Source organism: Terrapene carolina, unplaced genomic scaffold (genome assembly GCF_002925995.2).
Source record: "Terrapene carolina triunguis isolate 2854851 unplaced genomic scaffold, T_m_triunguis-2.0 Scaffold93, whole genome shotgun sequence".
NCBI lineage: Eukaryota > Metazoa > Chordata > Testudines > Emydidae > Terrapene > Terrapene triunguis.
The window spans coordinates 1,214,106-1,234,736 of record NW_020664444.1 but is presented as its reverse complement, the minus strand read 5'-3'; the positions used below and the strand labels follow the sequence as shown (position 1 = coordinate 1,234,736).

The window sequence follows — 20,631 nt, the reverse complement described above, 5'->3', positions numbered from 1 at the left end:
GCCCGGCACAACGGGGCCCAATCCGAGTTCATACAGAGCCCAGCACTCCATTTTCATTTAGAAATCTTTCCATAGACAATTTAGTTGAAACTGACAAGTTTCCTCAAAACCTTTTCATTTGGATGAAATGGCATTTTCTGACAGAACACTGTTCCGGTGACACTTTTTGACCAGCCATAATTACTACTGCTGGAGTTCTGTTCGAGTGCCCTATGTGCTGCCCACCCCAGAGGGCCGGGGCACTGTCCCCTTCCTAGCCCACCTCCCAGACACTGGTGCATTGCTCTGAAATGTGGCCTCTCCCCAGGCTGTGAGGCTGTTTCTGCTGCTCCTGCACTCCTCAGAGACAATGGCTGTGCCACCGGCCAGGTGAATTCTGCATTCTTCTCTTCCCACAGTATGGGGCCGTGACTTGGGCCATTCCAAACAGGAAGATGCTGCCTCCTAAATCACTGCTACTTTTTGTGCCCAGCACTGAGAATCTCCCACCTCCAGGCTCCCACCGCCCTGTGACTCCTAAACAAGTTGTTGTCAGACATGAGTGGTGCAGTGTTAGTCCCCTGCACACCCCAGGGTTTGTAGTTCATCTTAACTAGTGCATTAGTATGTTGACTCCAAGCCAAATGCCCAAGTTAAACATGCCTCTGAGGCATGGAGCAGAAAACATTTCTGCCTCACTGAAAAGCAATATTCTGTGGCTTGGAACGGCAGGGAAAGATGCACAAAGTCAACCCCCCAGCCAGGGTGGGAGTTCAGGCTGCAGAAATTACCCAAAGTTAATGTGGCCTTGGTTTTTATGAGACATGCATGTCATAAATTCCATGGTGTCTCAGAGTCAAAGCAGCATAAATCTTTGGGAATCAGACCCTTAATCTGTCAACTCCCCCAATTCCCAGGCTTTGCATTTGCTCCTCAGATGCTCGGCAGCAAAGCAACTGCATTTCTAGGTGTTTATCCCCAAAGTCATTGCTCCTTTCACTGCCACCCCAGGATCCCCAAGCTGCTAATTACCAGCCCAGTGCGCGGTGCCTTTCAATCCAAGCCCTATCTCGGAGAATAATTCCCAGCTGCAAAGCAGATCCAGAACCCCTCCCCCCAGCATGTTCCTTCTCAGTAGCTCCCAATATGCCCATCTGTGCTTAATGACTGAATTCAATACTTCTGAGCCCTGGCTGGTTGTAACACGAATCCTCCTACAGCTTAGCATTGGCCCCCCTCTCACCCTGAGTCGAGGGAGTTGCACCTTCAGCAATTAGTGATTTCAAAGGCTACTGCATCCAGCGTGGTGGGCTCCTGGCACCCAGACGATTGCTCCTGAATGGATAAATGAAAAGAGACAGCAGGGTAATATCTACCTCCGGCGACGCTACTGACTTTGAGCAGGGTGCTCAGTGCCTGACTCCAATACCTGCAAAACTGCCCCTGAAATAAGAACATTAGAACATAAGAACGGCCAGACTGGGTCAGACCAATGGTCCATCTAGCCCAGTAACCCGTCTTCTGACAGTGGCCAGTGCCAGGTGCCCCAGAGGCAATAAACAGAACAGGGAATCATCAAGTGATCCATCCCCTGTCACCCATTCCCAGCTTCTGGCAAACGGAGGCTAGGGACACCATCCCTGCCCATCCTGGCTAATAGCCATTGATGGACCCATCCTCCATGAACTTATCTAGTTCTTTTTTGAACCCTGTTATGGTCTTGGCCTTCACAACATCCTCTGGCAAAGAGTTCCACAGGTTGACTGTGCGTTGTGTGAAGAACTACTTCCTTTTGTTTGTTTTAAACCTGCTGCCTATTAATTTCATTTGGTGGGTCCTAGTTCTTGTATTATGAAAAGAAGTAAATAACACTTCCTTATTTACCTTCTCACACCAGTCATAATTTTATAGACCTTGATCACATCCCCCCCTTAGTCGTCTCTTTTCCAAGCTGAAAAGTCCCATTTTATTAATTTCTCCTCATACAGCAGCCGTTCCATACCCTTAATAATTTTTGTTGCACTTTCTGAGCCTTTTCCAATTCCAGGATATCTTTTTTGAGATGGGGCGACCACATCTGCATGCGGTATTCAAGATGCAGGGGTACCATGGATTTATATAGAGGCAATATGATATTTTCTGTCTTATTATCTATCCCTTTCTTAATGATTCCCAACACTCTGTTAGCTTTATTGGCTGCACATTGAGTGGATGTTTTCAGAGAACTGTCCACAATGACTCCAAGATCTCTCTCTTGAGTGGTAACAGCTAATGAGTGGGCAAACGGTGCAGTCATTTTACAGAGAGGGACAGTCACCTGAAGTGAGTGATAATTCCGGGGGCCTAAGCTGGGAGCCTATTTGAAGGTTTGGAAGAATCTCTCTCTCTCCGTCCCTTCCCTTCACCACGATTCAAACCAATTTTAATGCTGTCTCAGTCACGCCAGAGGCCGTGTGGATTTTGGACCAAACACCTGGCTGGAAGTGCTTGTTGAATAACTATTAGCAAGATATGTGGGTGCGGGGTTCCTCCCAGAGAAGGTGGTGCACACATCTTCCCCCCTCCCCTCCCCTCCCGCAATACAATAAGCAGATCTGCAGTGGATGATTAACTTAATTAAGTTCATTGGTGCATCCCCTATTTATGCAGTATATTAGTGCGGCTCATTGCCCCGAGCTAGACTGTTAGGCAAGGATTGTAACCGCAGCAAAGCCTCCCGACCTTATTCAGAATGATGTAAAAGGTGGGATTTATTCACTTTTATTTAATAACGATAATAATTCGTTGCACTTGTCTAGCACTTCCTGTCCCCAGAGCATCTTGTGAAGATGGTGTGACGCTGGCAGGCCAGGGGCCAGCTCATGCCGAGGGTCCCGTGGCTCAGCTGAACACTGACAGCTCCCTGGCTGGAACCTGTCTGGCTCACCGGGGTGGTAGGATTGTTACAATTGGTATTCGAGTTATAGGAATGTGTTTAGTGTTTAGACTTTATTGATTGCTGGTGAGCTGCTGCCGGCATTAATCTCACTTGCAACCTCAGTATCTCATATTGTAAGGTGAGCGCTTGTATTGTGAGCTTCTATGACTGAGTAAATCACCAAACAGGAGAAAGACATTAACTAGTGTGCAGTGCTGATCTTCAACCGAAGGGGGTACATCCTGCCCAACAAGAAAGGTCCATCAACACCAGATGGGCTATTTTGGGGCATTAAAAAGGACAAAAGACTTTGTTTTTCTGCCCTCCATTCCCACCTGTGAAGATGAGTCATGCAAGTGGCTTTCTCCCATCAGCAAGCAGTTTGCAGCTCAGAGCACATGGCAGGAGGAGGACAAACCCCCCTAACAAAAGGAACAGATTATGCTGCTTGGACTCTGGTGGTGTGGGTGGGGGAGGAGTTTTCTAGGCACAAGCAAGGGATCCCCAGCTGCTTAGCCTGGGTTAGCCCTAAAGGACATTTAGAGCTTTGCTTATTATAGAAGCCTCTATTACCTTTTCAAACTTGTAACTCATTTGTGTATATACATTAGCCTGCTTCAACCTTGTAAATAACTCTCGTGTTTCCTTTTCCGATTGAATACATCTTTATATAGTTTATTATAGGATTGGTGACAAATGTTGTCTTTGGGGTGAGATCCAAAGTGCAAGTGACCTGGGGTAAGTGACTGGTCCTTTGGGACTGGGAGTAGCCTGAATATTGCTGTGATCCTTGGTGTAAGGGACCAGCTACCACAAAGGCAGGCTCACCTGGGTGGCAAGACCGACGGGAGTACCCAAGGGGACTGTCTGTGACTCTGTGGTTAGGCTGTTTTAGTGCCCAAGGAGTTTACACTTGCTAACTGGTGGGTGAAATCTAAGTATAGAACTCACAGCCAGTTTGGGGTTGGTGCCTGGTTCCGAACAGTCTGGTGCTCAGGTTCTTGAGTCACTGCAGGCAGCATTACAGGTGGTTAAATATTATTATCCCCACTTTAGAGACTTTACAGGGAAACTGAGTCACGGTGAGGCAGTCCCAGCAGTTCATAGCAGAGCCAAGACTATAATACAGGTCTCCTGACTCCCCCACCATGCTCAGTCTATTTTGCCAGAGCTGCCCCTGACTTTGAGAGACAGGTACGGGCATGTTACATGATTTGGATTTTCCCTTCACACGTGGTACAGTGGACAGTGTTCTGTCCCCAGGTCTATTTGCAGCTGAAGACTATGCAGCTCCTAGCTGGGGATGGATTAAGAATTTTTTCAGCCTGTGATGGAACCAGCAAGGTTGATGATCAATGCAATGTATTTCTGGCTACTTCTAAACTACATATGGGAAAACGGGGAACAGAAACACAAGGCTGCAAGTATTAGGAAGTGTCTAATTCTAGACTCACAGAATACTGTGGAACTAGAGCACTGCTGGAGCTGGGTAACGGAAAGTTTTGCCAAAGGGATGTGCCCCGCTCTGGACTCTCACGCACCCCCTAGGGATGGAAATGAGATGGCAGGGGTAGAAGTCAGTGCTGCAGCTGGCCCAGGGTCTCTAACGCTAGCAAGGCACAGGAGGGTAACACTGGCTGTGAATGGTGGGCGAGTCCGGGGACGTTACTATAAGAAATGGAAACAAACTCTTCTGCCTGTCAGCATCTGTTTCCTGGACGATCAGAACAAGCCCATGCCATTCTGATGGCCTTTTGAAGAACAGGCTCGGCCCTTCTCTGCCTTGCAAACACACTTCAGGCAGCTGGAAGGTCCGCTTTGTTTTCTCTGGGTATGTAGGCGTTAGCCTCAATAGTCAATGCCTCCCTGTGTCTCTGTGCACAGTAAGAATTTAATCTAGGTGTCTGATGAACCAACTAGCCAATGACAGAGATCATCTCAAATTTAAATATGGTGCATCGATCAGTTTGCTCCAGGACTTGGTCACCAACAGCTTTTCGCAGGCTACTGGGCACAGAGGGGTTAAGATGAACATTGTCATGGTGCCAGGGAACTCCCCGTGTGCTCTTAGACCTGAGAGCCCTCATGCTCATGCAGCATCACACATGGCTTTTCCTGACGACTGCCAGCAAACCCCACGGGGAAGAACACTGGGTGGAGTTTGCCCCCGAGCAAGGGCCCAGCCTAGACATCCCATAAGCCCCATGGGAAGGCTTAGGGTTCCGTCCTGCAAGGGTCTACAGCCCTTTAGCCCCAGGCCAGCAAGGCACTTGAGCACGTTTAACTTTAACCTTTGAACTGGGTGGGACTGAACATTAAGCACCTGCCCAAGTGCTTTGCTGTCACTGGGTCCCAAGAGCTCTCCAGTTTGCAGGACTGAGCCGGTCCGAGGGACTTCAGTGGTGTCTCGCTCAGCTGCATGTGCCGGGCCCCTGCCCGAGGGCCAATGTCGTGCAGAACCAGGCAGGCTCCATAGGACCCATTATTAGCGTGGCCAGAGCCACTCGCTCCTTTAGGGTAATAATCTGGTGACCAGCCATCCCGCTGGTTTAACATTTAAAGTGCTGCGTCTTCACGGAGTGAAACGAAAGATGGGGGGAAATCGGGGAATTCCAGCAACAGAACCCTTAGTTCCCAAGCCCTGGGAAAGTTCCAAGTGGCAGCAGTGTACACCCCAGCACATTAGTCATAGAATCATAGATCATTAGATTTGGAAGGGACCTCAGGAGATCATCTAGTCCAACCCCCTGCTCAAAGCAGGATCAATCCCCAACTAAATCCCCAAATGGCCCCCTCAAGGATTGAACTCACAACCCTGGGTTTAGCAGGCCAACGCTCAAACCACTGAGCTATCCCTCCCCCCGAATCCAAGCAACAACAAAGCACAATTTCAATCTCAGACAGTCACATAATCCACAAACGCATCGTTCACATTAAGTATTTTTTTTAAAATGTGTATTTCTTCTCAGCGCACCAATCTGATCTCTGACCCCAAACAAATGCTACTTTTTCATGAGTAATCACCAAAGATAAGCACGTCACATTAATAATGCACATAGTGATCAGCTTCCAATGCAAGTCGACATGTATGTATGGCTCAATAAGCCTATTCAGCTACATATGCACAAATATTTTCAAGAAACATCAGTGATAGGCACCTTAGCAAAATACTGGATTGTCATTTGATACATGTAGTAATTGAAAATATTTCCCATTGTAGAGTATCCCTTAAAAGGAAACATTCAAATATGAAAACCAAGCTACAAAAAACATCAACAGTCTCTGGGCCAGTAAAGGTCATTGTGTTGCAGTGATACATGCAATTCTTTATACTTAATAAACACTTTATTCTCATGAGGTGGGTGGGATAAGATTTATGATGCCCTTAATTATCCATTTCCTTGCTGGCTGGGCTTTGGTAAATGATGGGAACGGTCGCTAACGTTGTTGCCACTTAGAGCCTTAAGTGATTTTTGAAATGAAATTTTATTTTTGGAATTCTTGTAGCTGCTTTCACATTAAAGGAAGCGCTGACTACGTAGTTACACACAATTTTGCAAAAATGCTTTCACTTTCTTGTGCTGAATTATGAAATGACCTGGAGTTTCATCCCCCTGTGAATATCTGCGGCAGTGGTACATTATGCCGAGTCCTTGGAAACGGTCGCATCTGGAAATTACGACTCATTAGCGGGATGACTGTTGTTATTTGTTTTGCCCTGGCGAGATTCTCAGCTCTGAACACTGCACAGAAGAGGACCTGGGCCCTGCACCAAGAAGGTTTATGGATCTGTGGTTACAAAAGTCCTGCTATGCGACGCTAAAGCTCTGCTTAAAGCTGGGGATCACTCCCCAAATTAGCCGTTGCCTTTCAGATCAGCTTGAACCTTAAACGCTTCTGCAGGATCCCAGCCCAAAGCAGCCTGGGCTGCCCCGCGGCACAAGCATCCCTCCGGTCCTGTACAGAACAGGAGCATGAAGCTGGGCTCAAGGATCACCCGGTCAACGGGTGCCCAATACAGCCATAAATGGGCTCTCCAAGCGGGACTGGACTAACCTCTGTGTGCGTGGATGCAGAGGAGTCAAACCAGGCCCCCGGGTGCCTCTGCCACGCTGCCCCAGGGCAACAGCACAGGAGTCGCTCACATTTGGGGGCTGGTTTTGCATAGGGTGACCAGACAGCAAGTGTGAAAAATCAGGACAGGGGGTGGGGGGTAATAGGAGCCTATATAAGAAAAAGACCCAAAAATCGAGACTGTCCCTATCAAATCGGGAGTTTGGTTCACCCGTGTTTTGCAAGGGGGGGGGGGGGGGGATTGATTCAATCCCAGCGCTACGAGGCTGGCCCCCCTCTGCTATTGCATCCCGGAGGAACCTGCCAGCGGCCAGTTCGTATTAGGGAACCTCCAGGCTCGATTCACCCACAGTGGCCAGTGCATCCCAGCCCCACTAGCCGAGCAGGGAGAGGCAGCGGGCTGGAGGGGGCAGTCACTCGAAGGGGAAGAAGGTAGAAAACAAATGATTTTCTGTTCCTTTAACAGGCAGACGGCGGCTCTGGTTCCGAGGCGCGGCCATGGCCGCGCCCCCTTGGGGAGGGCACAGCAGCGCCTGGAGACGGTGGGGGTCTCCTTCATGCAAAGGGCTCCCAAGGGGGGTTTGTGCACCTGGGGTTTGGTTGCATTTCTTTAAAACAGCTTCAAAAACAAATTCCAGGGGAACGTCCCCGCTGATCCTCTTCCATGGCGAGGAAACGCCCCAGCGATGGCATCGGTTTGGTTCAGGCACAGCTTAGGAGTGAGTGCTCAGCGGACTAGCGCACAAGGCAGCAGAAAGACTGCTTTGAAATCTGGAGTGGGGGCGGGGCACGACCCACCTGCTCCCAGTGGCCCCCCAACCCCTCACATGCCCTCCCCTCCCTCCTGCCCAGAGACAAGCCCTCCGCACAGCCCCCCCTGCTGCTGGAGGTCATAGGGCTGAGGCACGGGGCCTGGAGCCCTTGGGGAGGTGAGACACCATTCTGATGTGGGGCATGTTGGAGCTGAGTTTGGAACCGGTGACCATAGAGAGAGCCGGCTGCATGCGACACCGGCACCAGCTCTGGGGGTAAGCAGCAGACACCTGACTGCGGCTCGGTGCAATTCATCCCCGGGCAGAGAGCCAGAACGAGCCTATCGACCCTGACACCCCTCCTCAGCCGAGTCTGAGGGCATGAGCAGTGGCTGGGCTGGGCGCTGGCCCTGCACAGGGGGCTGAATTTCCCGCAGTGCATCAAGGTTTGTATGGATTGAAATGTTTAAATTCCAGGTACAAGTCGCCCGCTATTCCATCGAGCTGTGCAGGCGGCTTCGCCAGACACAGGGCCGTGTGCTGCTGCAGGCATTGCTGCCTGGGCAGGACGGGCCCAGCCTGGGAGGAGAGGGAAGGGGCTGGGGCTGGGGCTGGGATGAGGAGAGGGAAGGGGAAGGGGCTGGGGATGGGGTGAGGACTGGGAAGGGGACGGCCAGTCAGGTGCTTAACAGCTTACAGCTTCGAATTTTGAAAGCATTCAGAGTACAAAGTTCTGCATCCAATGCCCCCAGGTCAGGAGACAGAGAGCAAAGAAAAGCTGATCAGCTCCTCTTAGGGAATTCCCCGTGTGAGGGGTCTCCACCGCAGAGAAAGCAAAGGCTGGAAACCCACAGAGCACCACCTTCAAACGGGGCAAAGGCAAGAAGCCATTCCAAGGGCCGCCCGAGGAGCAGGAATCAGAGCTGTCCAGGTCAGGACTCGCTGTCACAGAGCCTGGGAGGGCAACACCCCTTCCACCCCCAGCGCTAGGTTTCCTGTTCGGATCTGTTGGTTGGGAGTCCGCCCCTGCTATGATATAAACATCAGAGGCCACAGTTGTTGGAGCTTGTCTACGTCTGAAGGGCTGGGGCCGATGTTCAGTTATCCAGAATACCTTGGGCAGCAGGGCTCTCCCGCCCAGCCTGATTCGCCTGGTCCTTAGCTGGTCAAACGCCCTTTGCCCCCGGCGGGCGTTCGCGTGGTTGAGGATCACCGTCGGGCCCCGTGGAAGGGAGAACAAGCGCCACAGTGACTCTTCCTGACCAGGGGAGCTGAGGGCTTGGGGTTCAGGTCTCGTTGAAGTTAAACATGTGGCTGCCAGAGAAGTACAATAATAACGACACCGAGCTCTTGTGTCATGTTTCTTTCATCCGTAGACCTCCAAGCACCTCCAAGGACGGTCAGTATTATTGCTCCATTTTACAGATGGGGAACTGAGGCACAGAGAGGGACATGACTTGCCCATGGTCACCCAGCGGCAGAGTCAGGACTAGAACCCAGGTCTCCTGAGTCTGCACTAGGCAACGCTGCCTCAGCACAGGTAGTTGCTCTCTGAAAGGCCCTGGGGCAGACATGGGCTCTAGTTACGGGTGATTCAGTGTCCTGGCGACATCGTGTCTCTCTCAGGCAAACAAGTCAATAGTCTAAAGAACCAAACCTCACAGCTGACTGAGTTAGGAAACGGTCCGGTACGGCTCAGCTGGGCTTTCCACGTCAGACACCGCCAAGATCTTGTGATACCCTTCACCTTCACCGGCCTCCCTGGAATGGTGCCACGCTATGCAGTGTGAAGGGACCTGCTTGTTCCCGGCCCTTCCCACGCTGATCTCATGTCGTGAGCAGCTGTGCAAGGAGCCCGGGAAGTCAGGGCAGGGTGTGCAGCGTCTGGGAGCCTGGCCACGGTGCAGTGATGCTGGGCCTGCACTGGCTAGGACTCATGGAGGGGTAGCACTGGCTGTTGATTGCTGGGCTGGGCGGATGGGCTCATTAACATTCCCTTCTAATTGCTAGGCTCATAACAATGGCATCTGTTCCCAGAAATGCCACAGTATCCGGCTGGCGAGAGGGCTCCTGATAGCTGTGCAATTACAGAGCAGTCCTCTAACTCACAACTGTCCCCTCTAGTCCCTGCATGGCAGTGGTCTGTTACTTCAGGGGACACAGGAGGGTTTGAAATGGTCAGATAAATCACTGCCTGCCCCCTGCCCTGCCACGCTTACTGCACAAGCCGCTGGGAAGATTCCATCCTCCTCTGGGGCAAGAGGCTTTACGCACCGGGCACTGAGCCCCGTCAGGGTTCGCAGCAGGGGACGTAGCAGCCCCTGAGAAATCCCACCTCTGGGGGCAAGGACCAACCGGCCCAGGCCAGCAGCCGATCGGCCAGGTCAGCAGAGCAGGGGGTACTGGGTGCTGGCAGCATCGTGCTTGGCTGCTGGGAAAACTGAAGGCTGAGCAGCAATAACCCCAGCCAGCCCTTCGTCCCGTGCCACAAACCAGCTCCTGTCTGGGGCCCACTGCTCTCCTGGGCCGCTCCATACGCCAGCACCGCTGGTGAGCCAGGGTGGGCGAGCGGGAGAGTCATTCGGCCTCGTGTCAGGTCAGCGTCTGCAGCCTCGGGTGGGAGCTGAAAGCCACAGTGCAGCTGGGAGCGCCTGCTCCTGACTGCCGGGCGGTGCAAAGACGGGGTGTCTGGGAGGAGGGCTGAGCTGCGGACTGGAGCAGGCCAAGGCTCCTCAGCGCCTCTCGCCAATGGCAGCCGTGGAGTCGCAGGTTCCAGACCCAGCGCTAAGGCCTGAACAGCAAATACAGGAACCAGCTCTTTGTCCTGCTCCAAATCCCTCCCAGCCCTGGCAAGTGGGGCGGGGCCTGGTGCTGATTCCCTCAGGCCCTGGGAGCACGGAGAGGGGATCAGACACACTCCGGAGCCAGACTGTTCTCAGCTGGCTGCAGGAACGAGTGGCAGAACCACCCTGCCTGACAGATAGGCTGGGAAAACAGGAGCCGGCTGGGCTGAGACCTCCTGCTCATTTTACAGTAACATGCTCGTTGTCTCCTGCGCTCCCGCCTGTTTGTCTCACCCACCGTCGAATCTTGGCATAAGCTGCTTTGTGAGCAGCCGGGGGGCGAGACGGTCTTTCTCTGCTCAGCACAATGGGGCCCTCAGCACTCCTGACGCACCATTCCAAATCAGACTGCAGCAAGAGGAACTACAAAAGGACTGAAATCGTTGTTTATTATGCACCATGCCTGACAAATGCCAGTCGCATTGTTTAGTGCCTCTCCGGAAGATGCTCGGCTACCAGAGTGAGGAGTGTGGGGTGGAAAAGGACAGAGCTGTTTCTCCCATAGACAATTTAAAGGCTATTATTGCTTTTCTTCACGAGGGTAGTTATGGGAAAACAGAACTCCAAGGCCCTATTGCAAGAGCCATAGATTAGTACAATGGGCTACATCACAGCTACAAGGTAAGCGATTGCAAGGAAGCTTGTCTCCGGCCCTTTATTAAAAATACAAAAGGGAAGTGACATCCCTAACCTCAAACAAGAGAAATGGGATGGACCAAAATAAGGATTTCTCTCCAGACGGACATCCTGAGGTTAGAGAGACTATCGCTGCATCGGAGATTGCACAGCTATGCTAACAGATGTCTCAATAGTGTTTAACTGATATTGAGGTAGCAAATCATAGAGACATTTACAAAGAAGAGGACACTGTGGAGCTGGTCTCCTGATCATTATCCCTGTAGCGATGTCAAGGTCACAGTTCAGAGCTGGGTTATCTGCTCCTCCTGTGCCAAACATCACGTGGCCTAAAGGACTCTGTAGGGCTGGCACTCACAGCTGGGGGTGGATCCTGCACTCGTCCCTGGTTCTGCAGCCCCGCTTGCACCTGCCGGCAGAGAAAGAGGCCTGTACGGGGTGGGATGAGGACACAGATTTGATGTAAGGTGCATCCAAGAGAGGTGTGCTTTTTCTGTACAACATGTAGCCTTTACATTGGGCTTAATGTAAGACATGTCAGAGCTCAGGATTTACTGACTCATGGGAAGAAGCCCCTGCTCTGAACACAGGAATAACAGACGTATTTTGATTACAAAATCTTGAAAAGTTACAAAGAAACAGGAGTGTGCATGTGTGTGTGTAAACATGTTTGTGGGGGTGCAAGGTGTGCATGAGGCAAGCAAGCACAGATGCAAACGATTGTGCAGTCAGTAGGAGTTGATGTGATTAGCACTTCAGACTGGATAGCTGAACAGTTTATTTCAGGGCTGTTAAACACTGTTTTACATATTTATTAAATTGAAGAGAATTTTCCCCAACTAAGGCGTCTCAATGATCATTCTGTCTGACAAGAAACCGCCATCAGCTGGAAGCTGTATTTGATTTGCAGCACTTGCATCTCTTCTATTATATTACAATGATGTTACTTACGTTGCTCATGCCAGGAGCCAGTAAAACTTAGGAGCAACAGTTGCAGCAAAGATGAGAATTCTGGCTACCTGGGCCCTGGATTCTGCATGCCCAATGTGACAGCTCTGATTGATGAGCGCAGCACTTCATTCCAATCTGTTCAGAGTTAGGCGACGACAGTCATTTTTTTCAAGCCCTGTCATATATAAAAGCAATTGAGTCAGCAGGCGTCAGTTGTCTGGCACAGGGAGAGATTACATTTTTACAAGGTTTAGCAGAAGGTCTATAAAAGTTTGTTCGTTCTTTAAAAAAAATTAATACAAAAACGACAACCCCCCCCCTTGAAAAAACCCTTGAAAATTGAAATGTGATGTTTGTAAAAGTTCTGCTGCAAGAGCCTTTCCATTGCGAGAGCAGGTTGGTGAGAATTTAGAAATGAGACAGTGTCTGAGTGGCATTTCAGGACAATTCTAGGGTTAAACTGGGAATTTTCCTGATATTTCAGCAACTCACATTATTAAATGAGGGGTTTTATTTCACATATTTAAGGGTCATCAACATGTGTAAATAGTAAGCCAAAAGTTGTCTCCTGTTTTTTTCCTGGGCAGTGGAGGGCAGCTAATGGCACTCAACATCCATCCTCCAAGCTCCATCAATCCATCACCTAAACCCAACACTCAGTGCACAGACCTTGCCCTGAAATGCAGCATGCTGTGCTGCACAGCATCCTAGGAAATTGGCCAGACTATTTAGCTGCAAAGTTTAGAGCATTCCTCTTATTCAGTCTCACAACAACCTCATCTTTCTCCCTCCCCAAGTGCCTCCATAACAGAATCACCCTGACTCTTTTCTCCCACAATCTCCCTGTCCAAAGCTCCCTCAGCCATCCTCAGCCCTCTTCCATTCCAGCCTTCCACTGAGTGCCTCGGGGTCATTCATGTCCACACAGAGCAGATGGGATCTTAGCCTTGAGGTCTGGTCTGGAAGCCCCAAACTCTGTACATTCCATGGGGCTTGCCTGATTTGACAATATTTTTTGATTGAAAATGTTTCCCATTAGAAAATGTGATTTCATCAAAACTGACATTTTCAGTGGGAACATGTCGCTTTAAAGTGCACTTTTTGATTTTCTGATAGGTAGAATCCCAATGAAACATTGCTTTTCAAATCAACATTTCACAACTGAACAGCATGTTTCATTTCAATGTTTTGATCTAAAATGGTGAAAATTTCCATTGTAAAGTTTCCCATTTGAAATTTTGCAAGGTGCCGACATCGTGAGCGCGCGACTTTTTGTTGTGATTCAGAATGGGAAATAATTTCAAAATGGCAAAATTTCTCCTGAAAGACAAATGCTGGGTGTCAAAAATCTCTTGCGGAATGCAGGGATTGAAGGGCTGAATCGACCCTGATGGGGGACAAATCTTGGGTTCCAGGAACCCGAGTTATTTCACACCTGGTGCTTGGGCACTTACAGCTCAATCCTGCAGTGATTTCAGGGCATGCATTTTTACTCACGTGAGTAGTCATGTTATCGTCTTTGCGGTACTGGGCCTTAAACATCCTAACTGGTTTTAAGGGGGCACTTGACACATTTGTGCATTGGATTATCTGATGGGGTTGCCTGAGCTAGCAGGAACTGACCGTGATGACCCAGGAGGCCCCTTCCAGGCCTATGTCCCTATGTAAGTCATTTCCTCTGTCTGTACATATTGCACCTAGGTTCACCCTCCAATCTGGCTGCTATTTGCCATTTCACCTCTGCTTTGACATCATCAGATTCCCTTCTGGACGCTCGGGTGGAGAAACGGCATCAGGGCTAACTCAGACCCAGTAAAGTGGGCGGGAAACAGCTCATTCTGCAGACGTTTGAAATAGCAATATGGCTACTGGGGGGAAGAGGTGCTGGTCAGATCCCTGGCAAGCCCCACATTCCCTCGTGGAGTGGTGCATAGCTGAGCCCACTGTTGCAGTAGGAGCTGAAGACTCACTCTGCAGGGATGGGGGTTAGCTTATGATCGGGGGCTGCAGGATGGTTGGTACAGCCCTAGGAAACACCAACATGAATCGGCAGCTATGGATTTTTTTTTGACAGAAGCTGACTCCCCCCGGGACGGCTGTTCATTATGAGTTAAAGAGAGTTACTGGCGCTACATCAAATCTTGTTATAATGATCTTTTATTGTAAATGTGGAGTGTTAATTATCGGAGAGTATTAAACAAAACATTAGTTCTCTGACCCCAGGAGATGGGAACAGTTTTCACCAGTGTCTCCTGCAGAGCTATAGGGCCCCTGGGCTATACGCCAAGGCTTGCGTTGGACGAAGGCAGGCGATGGATAGATTCGACTACTTCTTACGTGCAGAGCTGAGCCTCCCCGTGCGATGTCTTATTTCAGTCTTTCTGACCCAATGCTGGACTCCACTTGTCCAGACCTGCGCTGTGGCAGAATTCGCCACTGGAACTCGGTGCATGGCTACAGTTCAGGTCTCCTGATGCGACCCCAGGGGAGAAAATATTTTCCGAGATGATAAATGTCACCAGACTAAAGAACTGGGAGAGAAGCAGCCAGACTCAGGAGGGAGCTCCGCCTGGCCAGCCCCGTCCGTTCCACACCTGCCTGCCATGCATTGGAGGGGCTGCGGTGGACCCCACTGCTGAAGGAGGCCCAGGCCTGGCAGTCTGGAGTGCAGCGGGGTCCTTTCTATACAGGGGATGTGAAGACATGTTAACCACGTCATTCCTGACTGGGATGCTAGCAGGGCCTGCTTCCTGTCATCTTCCCCGTTGGGCACTGGGGTTTAGCTCCCATTCCATGGCCCAGCTGCAGATATGCGTGAGGAAGTGTTCTTCTCAAGAGCCCCAGAGAGCGACGCTGAGCTGGGACCGGCCCCGGATGGCTCCTGCCAGCAGAGACCAGCCTCCGTGACTATAATAGTAATCACGAGACAAAGCGACTCCCAGGCGGCTGCTCCTGGCTTAGCCCGGGGAGGGCGTAGCTGTGGCTAATCCAGTAAATCTACTTCCTGCGGCTCACGAGAGTCCTGTGCAAAACTCAGCTGCAGACACTCTCCTTCGGGGCAGCTCTCGGACGCGGGGCTATGCTCGCCTGTGTCTGTGCAGCACCCCAGGGTGGGCCTTTGGGTGCTGATGCCACAGAAACGAGAAACATCATCATCACGTCAGGCGCATACACTGAGTCCAGCTGTGACCACGTCTGCCTGGCCACCACACGGGAGGCAAAACACAGCCAGAGCTGGGACCTGGCACCTTTCACCAGCACCATGGCTCGGTCTGTGCTCTCCCAAGTCTATTTTCTCACTGGGGAAAATGCTATTCTCAGCACAGCTGCTGACTCTTACCAGACATGTGTGGTTGGAAGGCCCTGCCTGTGGGCCCATGAAAAGCCTTTGTCACAAACAGGCTGGTCCCTAGGGCCTGGGATACACGACACAAGAGGGAGGCTGCTCTGATACCCAGGGAAGGGAAACATGGGGCGGGGGGGTAGTTTTCCTGTTGAGTTATTACGGCGATAGAACAGTGGCTCAGGAGACGGTGGATTCCCCATTGGTTACTCCATGTAACTTGCACACAAGGCTACAGCCCCTGAACAACTTACCCCGGGGGTCTGATTGTGGAACGGGGTTTGCGTGGCAGTCGAGGGGGCTGGCACATGACTGTTCCCTGATAAGGGCCCGATCCTGCAAACTGGCAAAGCATCTACCAATCCTAGTGTGTTCTCTGCTTTGGTTCCAGGCTGCTGGAGCAGGCTGCCTTTCACCGCACTGCTCTCAGCACCAAGGAGAGTTCCCGCAGCAGGAAGTGCAGGGCCCCGGAGATTCAAACTCATTTCTTAAAAAGGCGCATTTCCAAGCTCTGGGAAAGGTCGAGGTCATGGTGGGGCAGGGAGTCTGGCATGAGCTTTGGGCCCAGGCTAGGGTAGGAGTGAGGGGACAATCGCTGCTCTATGGCTTTATTGGAGACAGCTCACCAGGGCTTAATTTTAATGAAAGAGGGGCTGGGGCTCAAGCAATTTTTTTACTTTCATAACTGACATGGCAATCCCAGAGGTGCCAGGTCTGAACTGCCAGGCCCAGAGGTGCCGGGCTCTGAACCGCCAGGCCTGGAGGTGCTGGGCTCTGAACTGCCAGGCACGGAGGTGCCGGGCTCTGAACTTCTAGGCCTGGAGGTGCCGGGCTCTGAACTTGTAGGCCCGGAGGTGCCGGGCTCTGAACTGCCAGGCCCGGAGGTGCTGGGCTCTGAACCGCCAGGCCCAGAGATGCCGGGGCTCTGAACCGCCAGGCCCGGAGGCGCCAGGGCTCTGAACCGCCAGGCCCGGAGGTGCCGGGGCTCAGCCCTGGCACAAATGAAGCACTGCAGCTCCCCTTTGCCTTGCTGAAATATTTGTCCAGTTTGGAGCTTGAATGTGAAAATGGCTGTAAAGTTTGGAAAGGGAAGCTGCGATCTGTTTGCTGAGCAGAGTGTGGCTGTGCGGGCCCCAACACCGCCTGGATTCTGTGACCCCATCTGAGCAGGGAGCCAGCACGTAGCCAGCTGCACAGTACCAGGGCGGGATCACAGTCTCACCAACCCAAACCCTGTTCTGCTTAGCGGCACAGATCCCTGCTGGGTCCTGTGTCCCTGAGGGCTTTGTTTGCCTGGATGGGTATTGCACAGGAAACCTCTGCAGGGCAGGGCAACAACTTCATTGCATCTATGAATTTACGAACATGCTACGTAATCTCATGTGCCAGCAAATGGCGAGCCCTCCATCCACACGCATCTCTTCTTTGCAGCATGTTTGTAACATGACCTGCAGGCAGCCGTATAAATCAGTCAGCAAGGAGAGACTCGGGCAGGGAGAATCACCTTCTCTGGTGATGTTCTCTGCTTGTGAGGAGAACTGCATCACAGCTAACAAAACAGCCTTCCTGGAAGTGCTGACTGCTTCCACATTCAGTGAAGTAACACTAGCAAGACCTGCTGCAATTACGCCATCTGGTGAGCCCAGCTAATGTATGCAGCAGCAGAAAGTCTAATAACCACCTTAGAGAACCATTAAATGATGAAAAGCTCAGATATCAAATCCTAACCCCTCAGCACAGTTATACTGTGCTTAAACCTGTGAGTTAAAAATTTGTCTTCACGTTCATTAATGCTGGAATTTATTACAGAAAAGAGAAGTTCTTTATTCTAGGAAAACTGTAGCTGGAGCACAAGTAAATTGCAAGCTTTTACTAGCACATAAACCCAGCAAAAGCTTTGAGATACATCTGCATTACACTAAACTGCATCCATAATTCATACCTAAAGGAGAAAGTTTTAGCACTCTCCGAGGTTTGCTAGTATCTATTATTGATGGGCCCATGTTAGGGAACAATAGGCTACTTCTTATTCACAAGCCATTTACTGTTTTAGTCAATTCTGCAGGAGGCTGCAGCACCTTTATTCATCAGAATCAGCTTTCAATTAGATTGCAGCAAGGCCTTGGAAGGGATTTACTGAAGAAGTCCAAGTGACAGTGAATGGACTGAGCCGGGAAAGCGTTGCTGGAGTGAGTCCTGCTCCTTGTGGCTAATCGATAAATCAGGAATGCAAACAGCAGCTCCTGTCTGAGGAGTGTCAAAATCAGCTGCTCACAGGAGACTGGCGGGTTAGCGGCCTGCAGTGGAGCAGAGAAATGCTGGGAACAATTCTGAGGCATTTGATTGTGCACGGGGTGTGTGTGGGGGGGAGGAGGGGTTCGACTCTCTGCATGGGAAATCATTACATACTCTGCAGACCTTTCCAATGGAGCTGGACAAAGCCCTGCAGAATATGCTGCAGGGAGCAGCTATGCATTGTTCCCCCAGCTCCAGGGGACGGACTATTTGACCTAATGGGGCTTTTCCATCTTGGGTGACCATGACTCACTCTGCAAACAGGCTGGAGTTCAGGATGGACGTGTAGATCATGGAATTCACCATGCTGGGCATGGGGGAGGAGGGGAGGAGAGGGGAAGTGAAGGGGGTAATGCCCAGATAGAATCAGAAAGAAAGTTTCTCTGAAAGAGACGCGGGCAAAACTCGAGAGCTGTGAATATAAGAACGGCCAGACTGGGTCAGACCAAGGGTCCATCCAGCCCAGTATCCTGTCCTCCAACTGTGGCCAATGCCAGGTGCCCCAGAGGGAATGAACAGAACAGGGAATCATCAAGTGATCCATCCCCTGTCGCCCATTCCCAGCTTCTGGCAAACGGAGGCTAGGGACACCATCCCTGCCCATCCTGGCTAATAGCCATTGATGGACCCATCCTCCATGAATGTATCTAGCTCCCTTTTGAACCCTGTTATGGTCTTGGCCTTTACAACATCCTCTGGCAAGGAGTTCCACAGGTTGACTGTGCATGGTGTGAAGAAATACTTCCTTCCATTTGTTTTAAACCTGCTGCCTATTAATTTCATTTGGTGACCCTTAGTTCTTGCGTTATGAGAACGAATAAATAACACTTCCTCATTTACATTCTGCAATACAATGTGTGATTGGTGCGGCCCCAGGACTCCTCAAGCCAGGGTCATTCTAACCCACGTGCGATTCCACTGGGCATGGGCAATGGGACCCGCTGGAGGGCTCCGTCAGTTCATGGGGGCAAAGGCCTCAGCAGCAGCTCTCTTGTGCAGGTCCCCAGCTGCCCATGCTCGGGATGCCGTGTCCAGCACACCAGCTACAGACACCCTGGAGCAAGTGCCTCTTCCCCAGCACGGCATCCCACACACCTCTGCAGCCCCACTGGCCCCTTCGCCTGGGCCACAGAGACATTCGCAGTTACCCAGGGAGCCAGCCCGTCACCTTTGGGACAGCAGGGCCACTCGCCGACACAGCCCTTCACTCCAGGAAGCTGGGAGCCGCGCCGGTCTCACTCTGCTCGCAGTGAGCTCATCTTAAAGGGCTTTTTATGTATGTTTACTTAATAGTTGCTTCCAGCTTCTTCCTCTCTCACCTTCTCCTTTCCCCGTTTCTCCTCTTCCCTCCCTGTTCTCTGCCTAGTGCCACAGGTCAGCTTAGCTGCTATTCATGTCCTTGGGAAGAACCTGACTGGCATGGAATGGGCTGGCCCCATTTGTGCCTGAGCCAAGTGAGTGGGCTGGGGGAGGGGGATGAGAGGGAGGGAAACACAGGAGGCTTCATGTCTCACTATTTGAAGCCATCCCCGGGCAGAGAGGTTCAGAGCCTGTGGCTTTAGCCCGGCGTTTCTAGGAGTGAATCCCGAGTGTCACCTGTTAGGAGCCCCCTTCTCCAGCAGTCAGTGCAGGGGTCTCCAGCACCTCTGGGAGTTCAGAGAAGCCTGGGAAGGGGAGGGGACCCCCAGACCTTTCTCCCTCTCCCTAGAGCTGCTTGAAAATGGGAACCTTTCTCACACACAAAAAAGTGTCCCCTTGTTTCATGCCAATTTGAAGCATGGGAGGCGTGTGTGCATGGCCCTGGAGCTGGCACTAGCAGGATGGGGTGCCGGGGGGGACTCAGCCGGGTTTGTTCATGGAGATTTCAACAAAACATGTTGTCAAAAAAATTGAAACGTGGAAAACGTCCCCCCGCTCCCCTCCAGTGCAAACCCATGGGGGGACCCCGGTGCCAAGCCTGGGGGAGCCTTGTCCTCTCTGAGCCGTTCGGGGCCTGAAGGGTGTTACTCCACTCAGCCACTTGTGCTGAACTCTGGCAGCGGGGACTGCTAGGAACACGACACAGCGTCCTGCACTTGGCGAGATCCCAGGCGCAATGGCTCTGGGCACCAGGCTGATAAGTCTGCTTCCCCAGAGACGAGGGCGACTCATTCTCAGAGTCACTCAGAGCAAGCTGGGCCCCGTGGAGACAGGACAGAACAGGGCTGGATGGGCCTGTGGCGTCACCCTGAGCAATCAGTGAGGAACAGAGATGTTTCTCTGCTAGGGATCCCCCACTCTGAGGAGCTGTGTGACAAATGCCCATGAGTAAGGGTTGCTTGCGGGGCCCGAGTGAGCATGACAGAGTGAGCATCACTATAGTGTGCAAAAGGAGACCAGAAATGCCAGATAAGTCCCAAAGAGAAATGTAAAACACAGGGCAAAACATCCCACAAACCAGCACCCTCACCGGCAGTCTGCTGGGAACACGGCCCAAACTCGCGGTGCTTTGGGGCTTGGCTTCCTCCCACTCACGTGCTGAGCCTAGGCTGAAAGCAGCCGCAGCATGCAGCCTGTCCTCCTTACTGTCCCGACGGAGCTCGGCAATTGAAACCCTGCTCACGGCAGGTGAGGGATGTGTCCTTGTTCCTCCCCCGGAGAGCTTTCCTGCTCGGCGGGGGCCAGGTTTCTGAAAACCAGTGTCATTCCCGAATCCCCAGGTCATGCTGAGAAGGAAACACGTCCCCACAGGCCCATCCTGCGTGCAGGCTCTGAGCTGCGTCGTCGGGGGCTGCCCTGAGGGCAGGGACCAACACGGCTTCCTTTGCGTTTGGCAGAGCCCGGGACATAAATAAACAGGCA

At 51.6% G+C, this 20,631-nt stretch overlaps 1 protein-coding gene across 1 annotated transcript in view; it reads right to left on the bottom strand.

Annotated features, from left to right (window-relative positions):
* HS3ST2 (heparan sulfate-glucosamine 3-sulfotransferase 2) overlaps positions 1 to 13,694 on the bottom strand; it is a 92,898-nt gene extending 79,204 nt beyond the window's left edge. The window contains exon 1 of the mRNA XM_026650752.1: positions 13,650 to 13,694. Within this exon, the coding sequence (XP_026506537.1) occupies positions 13,650 to 13,694 (45 nt within the window). The remainder of the gene's footprint in view (positions 1 to 13,649) is intronic.
* Positions 13,695 to 20,631: the final 6,937 nt, after the last annotated feature.